This window comes from Pristiophorus japonicus, unplaced genomic scaffold (assembly GCF_044704955.1).
Source record: "Pristiophorus japonicus isolate sPriJap1 unplaced genomic scaffold, sPriJap1.hap1 HAP1_SCAFFOLD_1109, whole genome shotgun sequence".
Lineage (NCBI taxonomy): Eukaryota > Metazoa > Chordata > Chondrichthyes > Pristiophoridae > Pristiophorus > Pristiophorus japonicus.
In genome coordinates, this window is record NW_027250766.1 from 50487 (window position 1) to 64488 (window position 14002).

Consider the following 14002-nt stretch of genomic DNA (forward strand, 5'->3'; position numbering starts at 1 on the left):
GCTTGCTTATAAGGAGATTTGAGTAAAGCCTTCACTCAGGTTCCTTAGCTTCAGCCCACCATGGTATTGGGATGTGCTACGTGTCCCTGTCATAACTGATACACCTTTCTTTTCGCTGATAGGTTGCAGCTCCCAATCAACTGTTACTGCGCTGGATTATAATTGGGCAGAGCCGTGCGGGCGCCGAGCATTGATTGGTCCAGCGCCCAGTAGGCGTTCTGCTCGGCGATTGGCCGGTTGGTCGCGCCTCCACGTTCTTTCCTCGGGCGATATAGTGACTTGAGGCAGCGCGGCCAATCGGAGCGGAACATGCGGGTGGGCTGCTGCTGCCAGGCGGCCGGGGAGGCAGGCAAAGGCGGAGTGGGGAGGGAGGAACGCTCAGTGTCAGTGTAGGCGCCCAAGAAATCTCCCCACTCCCTGTCTGCATCCCAAGCGGAGCCACACGCTGCAGCTTGCGGAGATACTGCGCCCATTGACCCAGCCCAGCGGACAGACAAGTGCAAAAACTTGCGGAAGTGCCGAATCACACCGTGAACGCACCCGGCGCCAACACGAAAGCAGCGCCCACGATGTCGAAGGAAGAGCCGGTGTACGAGGAGATCGTCCAGTCCAAGGTGATGTGGTACCCCGACTCCAAGAGGAACACGCGCATGGACCGCTTCAGGAGCCTGGTCAATCACAAGTTCGGCTTACAACTAGGTAGGTGTCTGGCAACTGTCACTGGCGGCATTGCAACAATTGTACATCCCTGTCTGGCGTAAAAATAAAAAAGGGAAACATAGAAACATAGAAAATAGGTGCAGGAGTAGGCCATTCGGCCCTTCGAGCCTGCACTGCCACTGGCTATCAAGGGAAATCAGGGACAGTATTAAAGCCAAGGAAGTGGCATACAAATTGGCGAGAAATAGCAGCGAACCCCCACGGGGACTGGGGGAAATTTAGAACTCAGCAGAAGAGGACAAAGGGTTTGATTAGGGAAGGGAAAATAGAGTACGAGAGGAAGCTTGCGGAGAACATTAAAATGGATTGCAAAAGCTTCTATAGATGTGTAAAGAGATAAAGGTTAGTAAAGACAAACGTAGGTCCCCTGCAGTCAGAATCAGGGGAAGTCATAACGGGGAACAAAGAAATGGCAGACCAATTGAACAAGTACTTTGGCTCGGTATTCACTAAGGATATAAAAGGGGTCAGAGAGTCTAGTAAGAAGGAGGAACTGAGGGAAATCCTTATTAGTCGGGAAATTGTGTTGGGGAAATTGATGGGATTGAAGGCCGATAAATCCTCAGGGCCTGATGGACTGCATCCCAGAGTACTTAAGGAGGCGGCCTTGGAAATAGCAGATGCATTGACAGTCATTTTCCAACATTCCATAGACTCTGGATCAGTTCCTCTGGAGTGGAGGGTAGCCAATGTAACCCCACTTTTTAAAAAAGGAGGGAGAGAGAAAACAGGGAATCATAGACCGGTCAGCCTGACATCAGTAGTGAGTAAAATGATGGAATCAATTATTAAGGATGTCATAGCAGTGCATTTGGAAAGAGGTGACATGATAGGTCCAAGTCAGCATGGATTTGTGAAAGGGGGAAATCATGCTTGACAAATCTTCTGGAATTTTTTGAGGATGTTTCCAGTAGAGTGGACAAGGGAGAACCAGTTGATGTGGTGTATTTAGACTTTCAGAAGGCTTTCGACAAGGTCCCACACAAGAGATTAATGTGCAAAGTTAAAGCACATGGGATTGGGGGTAGTGTGCTGATGTGGATTGAGAACTGGTTGTCAGACAGGAAGCAAAGAGTAGGAGTAAATGGGTACTTTTCAGAATGGCAGGCAATGACTAATGGGGTACTGCAAGGTTCTGTGCTGGGCCCCAGCTGTTTACATTGTACATTAATGATTTAGATGAGGGGATTAAATGTAATATCTCCAAATTTGCGGATGACACTAAGTTGGGTGGCAGTGTGAGCTGCGAGGAGAATGCTATGAGGCTGCAGAGTGACTTGGATAGGTTAGATGAGTGGGCAAATGCATGGCAGATGAAGTATAATGTGGATAAATGTGAGGTTATCCACTTTGGTGGTAAAAACAAAGAGACAGACTGTTATCTGAATGGTGACAGATTAGGAAAAGGGGAGGTGCACCGAGACCTGGGTGTCATGGTACATCAGTCATTGAAGGTTGGCATGCAGGTACAACAGGCAGTTAAGAAAGCAAATGGCATGTTGACCTTCATAGCAAGGGGATTTGAGTACAGGGGCAGGGAGGTGTTACTACAGTTGTACAGGGCCTTGGTGAGGCCACACCTGTAGTATTGTGTATAGTTTTGGTCTCCTAACTTGAGGAAGGACATTCTTGCTATTGAGGGAATGCAGCGAAGGTTCACCAGGCTAATTCCCGGGATGGCGGGACTGACATATCAAGAAAGACTGGATCAACTGGGCTTGTATTCACTGGGGATCTCATAGAAATGTTTAGAAGTCTGACTGGTTTAGACAGGTTAGATGCAGGAAGAATGTTCCCAATGTTGGGGAAGTACAGAACCAAGGTCACAGTCTAAGGATAAGGGGTAAGCCATTTAGGTCTGAGATGAGGAGAAACCTCTTCACCCAGAGAGTGGTGAACCTGTGGAATTCTCTACCACAGAAAGTTGTTGAGGCCAATTCACTAAATATATTCAAAAAGGAGTTAGATGTATTCCTTACTACTAGGGGGATCAAGGGGTATGGCGAGAAAGCAGGAATGGGGTACTGAAGTTGCATGTTCAGTCATGAACTCATTGAATGGCGGTGCAGGCTCGAAGGGCCGAATGGCCTACTCCTGCACCTATTTTCTATGTTTCTATGTCCAGCGCTGCTCCTCACTAGCCACCTGGCCCCGAATTCTGCCTGAGCCCCATTTCTGTCAAAATCCCACTGCCCACGTCTTCATCAGCGCTAAGTTCAGTTTTTCCTCCACACCCCCACGACCATCCCTCCCTCCCTCGCCCACCATCCCTCGCCTCATCATCCCCCCCCCACCACCCCACCCCTCTCCATCCCCCCCACCAACCCCTCGCCCTCCCTCTTAATGACCTACAGTGGCTCCATGTTTCTTAATGCATCACATTTGAAATCGTTGACCTCCTCCTCAAGTCCTTCCATTGCCAAGCTCCCTACCTCATCCTGCCTTGTGTCCCTTTTAGTCCTCTGATTCGTCTGCTTTATATTCCCAGCTGTAACTTTGGTGATACTGCTTTTGACCATCTTGGTCCTATTCTTGGGAAGATCCAGCTCGCTTTGCATTTAAAGACCTTTTATAGAGACCATGTTTTTGACCAAGTGTTTGGATAGTTCTCCTAACAGTCCACCCCTTCCATGGCCCATGGCCATTGCTTTCTTCTCTGTAAAATGCTTGGGACCGTTTCTACATTAAAGGTACCACAGGTGTATATAAATGCAAGTAGTTGGTTCCTAAGCAGTTCCCCACTAATCCACTGTATCACAGAACTTCCCTTTTGTTCTATCCTCTTCCTTCCTTCCCTGCCTCTGCACTGGCTTAAAAACTGTTGTATCTCTAACTTTTTTCAGTTCTGACGAAAGATAACTGACCTGAAATTTTAACATCTCCACAGATGCTGCCTGACCTGCTGAGTATTTCCAACATTTTCTTTTTTATTTCAAATTTCCAGCATCTGCAGTATTTTGCTTTTGCCCCAATAATATTTGTCAGAATGGAATTGTGTATTTGGAGCAATTAACCAGGTCATTAATCTGAAACTGCATATCATTTGCTTTGTATTTTAATTTATTTATTTTTGTTAACATCGGACTTCCTGCTTTAAAAGTTCCGTTTTAAAATGCATGGCATACCAAGTTAATGCAAATTACATTGAAAAAAAATCTGATCTGGAATGAATCGGTGAAATACTTTGCTTTGCTAACCTGTGAATTGCCAAGCCTTCTACAGTGATTTAAACTTGTTACCTAGAAGTTGCAAAATAAAATCAATGGCAAGTTGAGTGTTTGCATCGGACTAATGACCATGGGCACATTGACGATATGTTTCTTGGAAAAAAAAAATCCATAAAGATATTCATTTACCAAACACTGTGTCTTCAGAATAAAGTCAGACGATTGTATTTCTGAAAGTCACATTGGCTTTAGTAATTGAAAATTAAAAGTCTTCCATTAATATCGAGCTAAAACACAATGAACAAAATCACAGTAGGATGGCGTTTTGCGACCGTTATGGTTTCTACCCAGTCACCTCATACATTTAAATGATTGAAGGCATTGCTGCCTTTTGGTATCTGGTCATTAAAAGATGACCAGGCAATGTATTTTTCTTCCCTCATGCCTCTCCCCCACCCTGTAATTTCTATCAAGCAGTTAAGACCAAACAGGTGGATTCATAAAATAAATCCATATTCAAAGCTGAAACACTCTTTGTTTTCACAGCCACTTATAATGAATTGTATCAATGGTCGGTGGAGAACTACCCGGAGTTTTGGGCAGAATTTTGGAAATTTAGTGGGTTGGTTTACTCTCATCATTACAATGAGGTAAGGTGAAATCTTTTGGCCATTTTAAGTCAATGGGCTAGTTCTGGTGTTTTTTGTTTAATATGCTTTATAAATGCATTAAGGAAAGTGTACCAACGGATAAAAGTATTTTGCAATTAAGAGGACTGGGCAGGCTGCATTTTCTCATGTGTGGTGCAGTAGTAAGAATGTAAGTTAGCCAAGCTGAATGGGAGGGTTTAAGGTAGCTGGTACAAAGCCACCATTGTGGCATGTGCAAGCTCCCTGGTCCAGGGAACAGTGGGATACAGTAATCTAATTCTGTGGTTGTATTGCACTTCTAGTCTAAGACTGGTTGTATTGTCTGATTTATCACCGGCAACATCCAAGTAATGCTCCAGGCCATGAAAAGCACTTTAGGCACCAGAAGAATATTCCCGTGCATTATGGCCTGGATTTTCTGCTCTGGGCGTAGTCGGGGAAAATGTGTTTGGGATGTACCTGATTGGCCAAGGTGAAGTTATGCCCAAGCTTCCGCGCAAACTCAATTGCATCAGCCCGAGTGTAAAATCTCCCATGAATCAGTGCAATCAAGCAGCATAATCGAACGTAATGGATTATTGCCCAAAGGGTCTAACACCATTTTAAACAGTTTCTAAACCTGTCTTGAGATGACACCCGAGTTAGATTCTGTGTTCCCAAATCAAAGTGGTGCATGACTAACTCACACAGGGGATGTCTTACCACTGCAATTCAGAGTTAGACTATTGTTGCAACCTGAGGCAAATGCAAGTTTCCAATCCTACACTGGGTGGTCTGGAGAAGCACTATATTGAGTGAAGTTACTAGCGAAAGAGAGGTGAAGATCGCGGAGGCAAGTTCATTTTATTTGATGTGGAACTGATTGGAATGGCACGGGTACAATTTTGGAAGCAGTTGAGTGAACAGCCTCATCGCTGGTGAGAGAGTGCATGCCTCAAGGAGGGAAGGAATGTATTACTGGAAAATGGCAAGGCTTGGTTAACATTGGTATTGGACAAATCGAATTCTACATTACTGGGTGAGTGAATTTAGAAATTAGTTCTTGAGGTTTAATTGCAGCTTTCTATTGCACACATGTGAATTATGATTTCTTTGCTGCGAAGCTAGCTAGTGAATGCCAGTGAACAGCTGATCCGAGTATGTTGAGCTATGTGGGACCTGTTAATATGCGTTGAGTGAATGTGTGTGAATCTATGTGCTGCTTGGGCCTAGTGGATATCTGGCCGAGTCTTCCAGTAAAAAAATGGGTATTGATTCACTTCTACAAAAGCAAGGAGGTTGAGCATTGATGGGATAAATGCATGGTTCACAACCACAGGATGTGGCAAATGTAGGTACAAAGCCTCATTCCATGGTTATCTACAATGCCTGATATTAATGCAACCTCAGCTATTTTCTAACTGAAATATGTATATGAGAAATGTGATTACTAAATGTGAACTGCACCTTGCTAAGCGTGATTTAAATTTTTACAAAAAACTAGCTGTGAATTTGATTAATGCAAGTAGAATGTTTAGAACATCTTTGTCAAATATTATATATTTAGAAGGATTTATTTATATATATATATATGTGTGTGTGTGTGTATAAAATAAAAATTTAGGCCATAATTAATTATAAGGCATATAATTTCTAGAATGATAACCTGTGACAGGAACTGTGGTTCTCATATTGGACTGTTCAGCCACCTAAGGACTCATATTTTTAAAGTGGAAGCAAGTCTTCCTCGATTCCGAGGGACTGCCGATGATGATGATCATTATAAGATAGTCACCAATAAATCCAATAGGGAATGCAAGAGAAACTTCTTTACCCAGAGAATGGTAAGAATGTGGAACTCGCTCCCACACAGTGGTTGAGGCGAATACATAGATGCATTTAAAGGGAAGCTAGGTAAATACATGAGGGAGAAAGCAAAGAAAGAAAGATTTGCACTTGTATAGCGCATTTCATGACCTCAGGATATCCCAAAGCGCTTTACAGTCAGTGAAGTACTTGAGTGTAGACACTGTTGTAATGTAGAAAATGTGGCAGCCAATTTGTGCACAGTATGCTCCTGCAAACAGCAATGTGATAATGACCAGATAATCAGATAAAGCAATAGAATGATATGCTAATACAAAAGCAAAATACTGTGAATGCTGTGATCTGGAATAAAAACAGAAAATGCTGGAAATCTCAGCAGGTCAGGCAGCATCTGTGGAAAGGAAGCAGAGTTAACATTTTGGGTCGATGCTCATTGACTGCCTGACCTGCTGAGACTTCTAGCATATGCTGTTAGGTTTAGTTGCAGAGGGTTCAGAGGAGGCTCGTGTGGAGCATAAATGCTGCATAGTTGGGCCGTGTGGCCTGTTTCTGTGATGTCGACTCAATGTAATGTGTAATGTAGCATGGAAAAGTTAAACTTTTGGTTTGTCATTAAGTGGTGTACATTTCGATGTGGAATTTAATTTTTACTGTTGGCAATTCTAGGAAATGGGTGGATTAGATTCTTGGTGGAGAGGGGGACACTTTTTATATCAACCTTTGGCCTTTGTTAACATGGAAACTGTCCGATCAGCAGAGAAATTGACAGATCACCAAACTCCATACTAAAATGTTTTGGAGACCCATTTTTGAGTCCTTATTTTAGTTTGAGATGTGTGGCATATTCCTACCCCTATCTCTCTCCCTCTTTCCCCCTCTCATGGAAGCCTTCTAGGTTTTCTTGGGATCTGTAGGGCAGGAAGGGCAAACTGATCAAAGAAAGGGGGATTTCTCGGTGCATCTCCGACAAATAGAATATAATGTGGAGAAATGTGAAGCTATCCACTTTGATAGGAAAAATAGAAAAGCAGAATATTTTTTAAATGGTGAGAGATTGGGAAATGTTGGTGTTCAGAGGGACCTGGGTGTTCTTGTACACGAATCACTGAAAGTTAACATGCAGGTACAGTAAGCAATTAAGAAAGCAAATGGTATGTTGCCTTTATTACAAGAGGATTTGAGTATTAGAGTAAAGACATATTGCAATTATATAGGGCCCTGGTGAGACCACACTGGAGTATTTTGTACAGTTTTGGTCTCCTTACCTAAGGAAGGATATACTTACTATAGAGGATGTGCAAGCAGCTTCACCAGAACGATTAGAGATGGGGAGATTGTCCTATGAGGAGAGATTGAGTAGACTAGGCCTATATTCTCTAGAATTTGGAAGAATGAGAGGTGATCTCATTGAAACATACAACATTCTTATAGGGCTTGACAGGGTAGATGCAGAGAGGATGTTTCCATTGGCTGGGGAGTCTCGAACCAGGGGGTCACAGTCTCAGAATAAGAGGCGGCCATTTCGGACTTTGATGAGGAGGAATTTCTTCACTCTGGAGCTTATGAATCTTTAGAATTCTCTACTCCAGAGGGCTATGGAGGCTCAGTCGTTATTCAAGACAGAGATTGATAGATTTTTGGATATTAAGGGAATCAAGGGATACGAGGATATTGCAAAAAAGTGGCGTTAAGGTAGAAGATCAGCCATGATCTTATTGAGCGGAGCAGGCTCAAGGGGCCGAATGACCTACTTCTGCTCCTATTTTTTATGTTCTTATCTCCTGGCAGTGAGCAAGTGTTCCAATTGAGTAAATCTGTCAAATGTCACCGGCTGGGCTGTATAGGTCTTTTGGCTGGGATGATGGCTTGGTGCTTTTTTACGTAGTCAAATTCCTAGTGCGTCAAACAGTAGTGACTACAAATTTTTCCTCTACAAGTACCTCTGAGGTAGCTGCTCGGTAGTTTATGTATGCTTATGTTTTTTCTGGTTCCTCTTCGGCTAGGGTTACTTAACAAAGTTTAAAAAAAAATATTACAGAATTGAACACTACCTATCCCTATATTTATATCTGCAGCTGACCTGGGATGGGGGCTTGTTTGTGGAATGCTTTCACCCCTGTACAGGCAGTTAAAAGTATAAGTCTTTTAAGGGTAGAATGGCCATTCACAAAACAGTATCTTGCAACAAAGTGCTAATTCAGGAGAAGTGTGACATAAAAATGACCGCTCCAATGCAAACTGAAGAAGAGGCACAAGCATAACTCTGTGCAGCAAGTCAGTGGTGAGGTTCTCTGGGACGTTTGCTTTGGAGCTTATGAAGGGCGGCTATGTTTACTCTCAGTTACTGCATCTCTGCTGTGAACACCAAAGATTAATGGAGTTGTTTGAGTGCTGAATTAGGCCATTGAATTGTGGTGTCGTAACCTGGAAGGCTGATTTTCGAATGGTGGATCAGATAAGCAAGATGAATGCAAAATTGAAATGGTCTTCGGAACTCCTATTTTAGATTTGTACGGATAATATAGTTTATAGGTGAAGCTTAACAAGCGTATATCTAATTGTATTGTGGCCAAATGCGAGGAAGAATTGTATATTGCATCTTCTCCATACATTGTAAATTTATTGATTTCAGTTACTTTTGAATGTGATACGTTGAAACAGAAGCTTTCAGCACATGGCAATCAGTGCTTTAGAAATTAATTTACCTCTGTTTGTTTTTAATCAATAGTTTGCTGGGAGACCCAACTCTAGACCTTCTGGTGTCATCATTTTCTTTATTCCTGCTTTCAGCTTGCAAACTGAACCAAACACTAATTACAGTCACCAAGCTGCTCCGATATCAAGTAGCATGCTCGCCTCTGAATCAGAGGGTTTCAGGTTCTAGTCCCACTCCAGAGACTTGAACACATAATCTAGGCTGACACACCAGTGCAGTACTGAGAGGCAGCTGCACTGTCGGAGATGCCGTCTTTTGGATGAGAGATTAAACCGCGGCCCCTTCTGCCCCCTCAAGTTGATGTAAAAGATCCCATGGCACTATTCAAAGAAGAGCAGAGGAGTCCTGGCCAATATATCACTCAACCAACATTGCTAAAACAGATGATCTCATTGCTGTTTGTGAGACCTAGCTGTGTGTAAATTGGCTGCCGTGTTTCCTACATTACAAAAGTGACTACAGCCAATGAAATACCTTTCCAGTATAAAGTGCTTTGGGATGAAAGGCGCTATGTAAATGCAAGTTCTTTGTTTATCTTTAATATTAGCCCCATGATGTGAAAGAATGTTTAAAATTAAAACATTTTAGTGTGTCCAATCCCCTTCCCATTCTTTGTTTTCTCTTCCAAATTTTATATTAATGTTACTTGCATTTCAATCTACTAACTGATCTAATTGAAACTTTAAAAAAATACAAATTAAAACACTTGACTTGCTGTTCTTTCCCAGCCCCTTGGGGTCCCACTGTCCATTTGGAGATAGTAACAACACTGGGGAAGAGATGTGCTTTGACTGAAACGGGGCTGATGATGGGGCATTTTTGTTACTTTTATATAAGCGTCAAGCAATATGCAAGTGTCCAGTTTATTCTGCAGTTGTGCAATGGAGGTTTTCTATGCAAGTGGAATACGCGCATCTTTCCACTTGTGCACTTGATTGGTATAAAAAAAAAGTGGAGGCTGATCTTACAGTTTTAAAATTGCAGAATGTTGTGATGCTGTCATAGAATTGAATGCTTTTGTAAGGAGATGTGACAAAAACAAAGTATTGTTTAATCATGATTTAGTGGCGGTTCCTTTAAATCTAGTCACAGTATGTAAGCGGTTTTAAAAAAACACAACTGCAGTTCAGTTCCCTGTACCAAGCTTATTACTACAATATAATGTTGCAAATTTTGTTTGATACAGGGTAGAGAGGAATAATTCAACCTTAAACAATGCTGTGCAGTTAAATTTATGAATGAATAACCAATCCCATTTAAATTTCAATGGTTAGATATTTATGATCCTGGAAGTTGGAGCACCACATTTCCAGGATATATAAAGGTACTCTTTAAATCGAGAGTCAACTTGGGGCTTCAATACTGTGTATTGAAAAGTTTTTGTGAAGGATTAGGTAGGTTTTTAAAGGTGCACTTTATATTTAAAAAAAAAAAAAAAAAAATTACTTTGTGCACTTAAGGGGTTAGAAAATGTTGACTTCCTAATGTCATGATCAAACTATTAGCAATACATTGCCTGTAGTATTGCCCAAGGCCAGCTGATGAATTTTGATATATGTACAAGATGACGACAGCATTGGGAGAGAGATGACTGGAATTTGATCCACAGAGCCGCCTTCGTGGTCAGAGTCTGCAACTACATCCTGATGGTTGACATGGCAAAGTTGAATCAGATAAACCTAGAAATTTACAGTAGTAAATGTCAATACAAAAATGTGACCAAAATTGTGTCAACTGTCAGTGAACAAGCTCTGCAAAATTCCCAATAATATACTAGTTGACTACCCAGGACGCGAAGACCCAGTGTAGTCTTCAGGTGAAGTAGAATTAGAGGCAGGGGGATAGTTAGTCCAGGATGTGCAGACTTAGTTCAATCCTCTTTTTATAGTAATACATTATATCCTTTTTAATATTTTCATTATTGTAAATTCTTATGTCCAGATTTATTTAAACAGAGAGAGACTTGCATTTATATAGTGCCTTTCATGACATCAAGACGTCCCAGAGCACTGTGCAACCAATCGAGTACCTTTTTGAAGTGTAGTCAGTGTTGTAATGTAATCATTACAATGGCAGCTTACGAAGGTGGGAGGGTTTAATTCCAATGTGACAAGTTTGCATAGGCAATTACTATTAAAAATGTGGACACAGGATTTTATAATGGAACAATTTGACAGGAATGCATGCAGGCATAAATGTATTGCATTTTATTCCTTGTGGTGTTGTGCTTGGACAGGATTCAGGCCAAGCAGGGTTAGAGGAATAACTGGACCCAGGTGGGGTAGAGGAGGGCGGCTGGGGGAGAAGGCAGTGAAGGGGAAGAAGAAGGGATGCAGCATCGATGCCACAAGGTGCCACATAAAAGGTTACTGCACAAGATAAAAGTTCATGGGGTTGTGGGGGGGGGGGTGGGGGGTAATAGCATGGATAGAGGATTGGCTAACAGAAAACAGAGAGTCGGGATAAATGGTTCATTCTCTGGTTGGCAACCAGTAACTAGTGGTGTGCCGCAGGGATCAGTGCTGGGGCCCCAACTATTTACAATCGATATTAATGACTTGGAAGAAGGGACTGAGTGTAATGTAGCCAAGTTTGCTGACGATACAAAGATGGGAGGAAAAGCAATGTGTCAGGAGGACACAAAAAATCTGTAAAAGGACATAGACTAAGTGAGTGGGCAAAAATTTGGCAGATGGAGTATAATGTTGGAAAGTGTGAGGCTGTGCACTTTGGCAGAAAAAAATCAAAGAGCAAGTTATTATTTAAATGGAGAAAGATTGCAAAGTGCAGCAGGACCTGGGGGTACTTGTGCATGAAACACAAAAGGATAGTATGCAGGTACTGCAAGTGATCAGGAAGGCCAATGGTATCTTGGCCTTTATTGCAAAAGGGATGGCGTATAAAAGCAGGGAAGTCTTGCTACAGCTATATAAGGTATTGGTGAGGCCACAACTGGAATACTGCGTACAGTTTTGGTTTCCATATTAACGAAAGGATATACTTGCTTTGGAGGCAGTTCAGAGAAGGTTCACTAGGTTGATTCCGGGGATGAGGGGGTTGACTTATGAGGAAAGGTTGAGTTGGTTGGACCTCTACTCATTGGAATTCAGAAGAATGAGAGGGGATCTTCTCGAGACATATAAGATTATGAGGGGGCTTGACAAGGTGGATGCAAAGAGATGTTTCGACTGATGGGGGAGACTTGAACTAGAGGGCATGATCTTAGAATAAGGGGCTGCCCATTTAAAACAGATGAGGAGAAATTTCTTCTGAGAGTTGTAAATCTGTGGAATTCGCTGCCTCAGAGAGCTGTGGAAGCTGGGATATTGAATAAATTTAAGACAGAAATGGACAGTTTCTTAAAAGATAAGGGGTTATGGGGAGCAGGCAGGGAAGTGGAGCTGAGTCCATAATCAGATCAGCCACGATCTTATTGAATGGTGGAGCAGGCTCGAGGGGCCATATGGCCTACTCCTATTTCTATTTCTTATGTTCTTTTCGGCGGAGGGGAATTGACGAGGCAGAGGCAGAGGCGGAGGGGAATTGACCGAGCGGATGGGGGAGGAAAAGGAGGCGGACCTCTGCCGAGGGTTGGTGTTCCTGCTTTTGGGTGGGGGGGGCAGCGAAGAGGAAGTTCACTGCCCTTTTTTAGGATGTCTGGTCGGGGAGGGTGAAGGCTGCTGCACAGTGTGGTTTTGCTACTCTTGTGAGGGTTCGATGGCCCTACCAGAGGCTGGTTAATTTTCATTTGGGAGTGGTGGTATGGATGGGGCTGTTTGCTCAGTGGAGGAGAGGGGTGGGGACAAAATGTCCCAAGGACCGTTTTGATGCTGAGTGTGGATGAGGACCACTGAGTATTTTGATCCTCTGTGGCGAGCAGAGGGAGGTCCATGGTTGGGTTCCAAGGGACCTTCCGATGGCAGGAGCTAAGCTCTGTCAGTAGGTCCTCGGCAGCTTGTCTGAAAGGTTCTGTACACCAGACGAACTTCGAGGGCCATCCGACAAGGATGCAAACTCTGAGCTTGACTTGAAGGCCTGCAGGAGGTCCGTCTCTGGGGCAGGAGCATCCCGTGATGATGGCGGGGGGAGGAGGGCGGTTATTAGTGTAGAAAACATCATCAAAATATCTGGGGCTGAATTTGTTGCCCCGACGGGTGCATATGAGGCGTGCGTACGAGGTGCACACGCGCCCCTAGGGGCCCCGCAAGTTCCGGGTTCGGGCATGCCCTGCGCTGAAACCCGGAACTTGCGATCCGTCAAGAATCCTCTTAACAGATCGTACGAATCTGAAAGAAAAGGACATTCATGGGTGGAGCGTTGGACTATTTGCCGACCTTCTGCCCAATGAATACCCGTGAAATTCTTACGCCTGGTAAGGCCTGCTTTTACCAGTGTAAGAGTTTTTAAAAAAAAAAGAAAAAGAAAGTGTTATCGCTCATTTATACATTAAAAACCCTGCCCAATAGAAGCTTATTTTTAGCCCCATTAAAACATTTTTTTCAAAGAATGAAATTTTTGTTTAAAATATTTAATTAAATGGCATTTTAATTAATTTTAAATGTAATTTTAAAAATATTTATTTCATATGTTCATGTATTTTTTTAAGTGACCCCATTTTTACTTATGGGAGTTCCGTACAAACGGAAACCTCATAAGTATGAATGGGGATTCACTTCTATTAGTTGGGCAAGCCCACGTGATCCATAGGGCATTTGCGAACCGCATGCGCCCTTGGGGGAATGTGGGCCTGTACCCAGACCCAGTACCCGGAGAGGCCCAGGGGAGCGAGTCTATGAACCACCAGGTAAATTCATAGATTTTTTGCAGGTTGGAGGCATCCGCCTGCGGGAAGCCTCCAACCGCAATTTCTCCCCCAATGTATTCTGTTAAAACAGGGTAGCCAGATGTCATCGCCATAGGCAGTCCCTCGGAATCTAAAAATG

General features: G+C 43.0%; 1 protein-coding gene across 1 annotated transcript in view; it reads left to right on the forward strand.

The window, feature by feature from the left end:
* Positions 1-278: 278 nt before the first annotated feature.
* The window catches only part of LOC139241564 (acetoacetyl-CoA synthetase-like), a gene marked incomplete at its 3' end in the record, with an annotated part of 46304 nt that continues 32580 nt past the window's right edge, over positions 279-14002 (forward strand). Inside the window, exons 1-2 of the mRNA XM_070870050.1 lie at positions 279-699; positions 4434-4537. Of these exons, the coding sequence (XP_070726151.1) occupies positions 570-699; positions 4434-4537 (234 nt within the window). The remainder of the gene's footprint in view (positions 700-4433; positions 4538-14002) is intronic.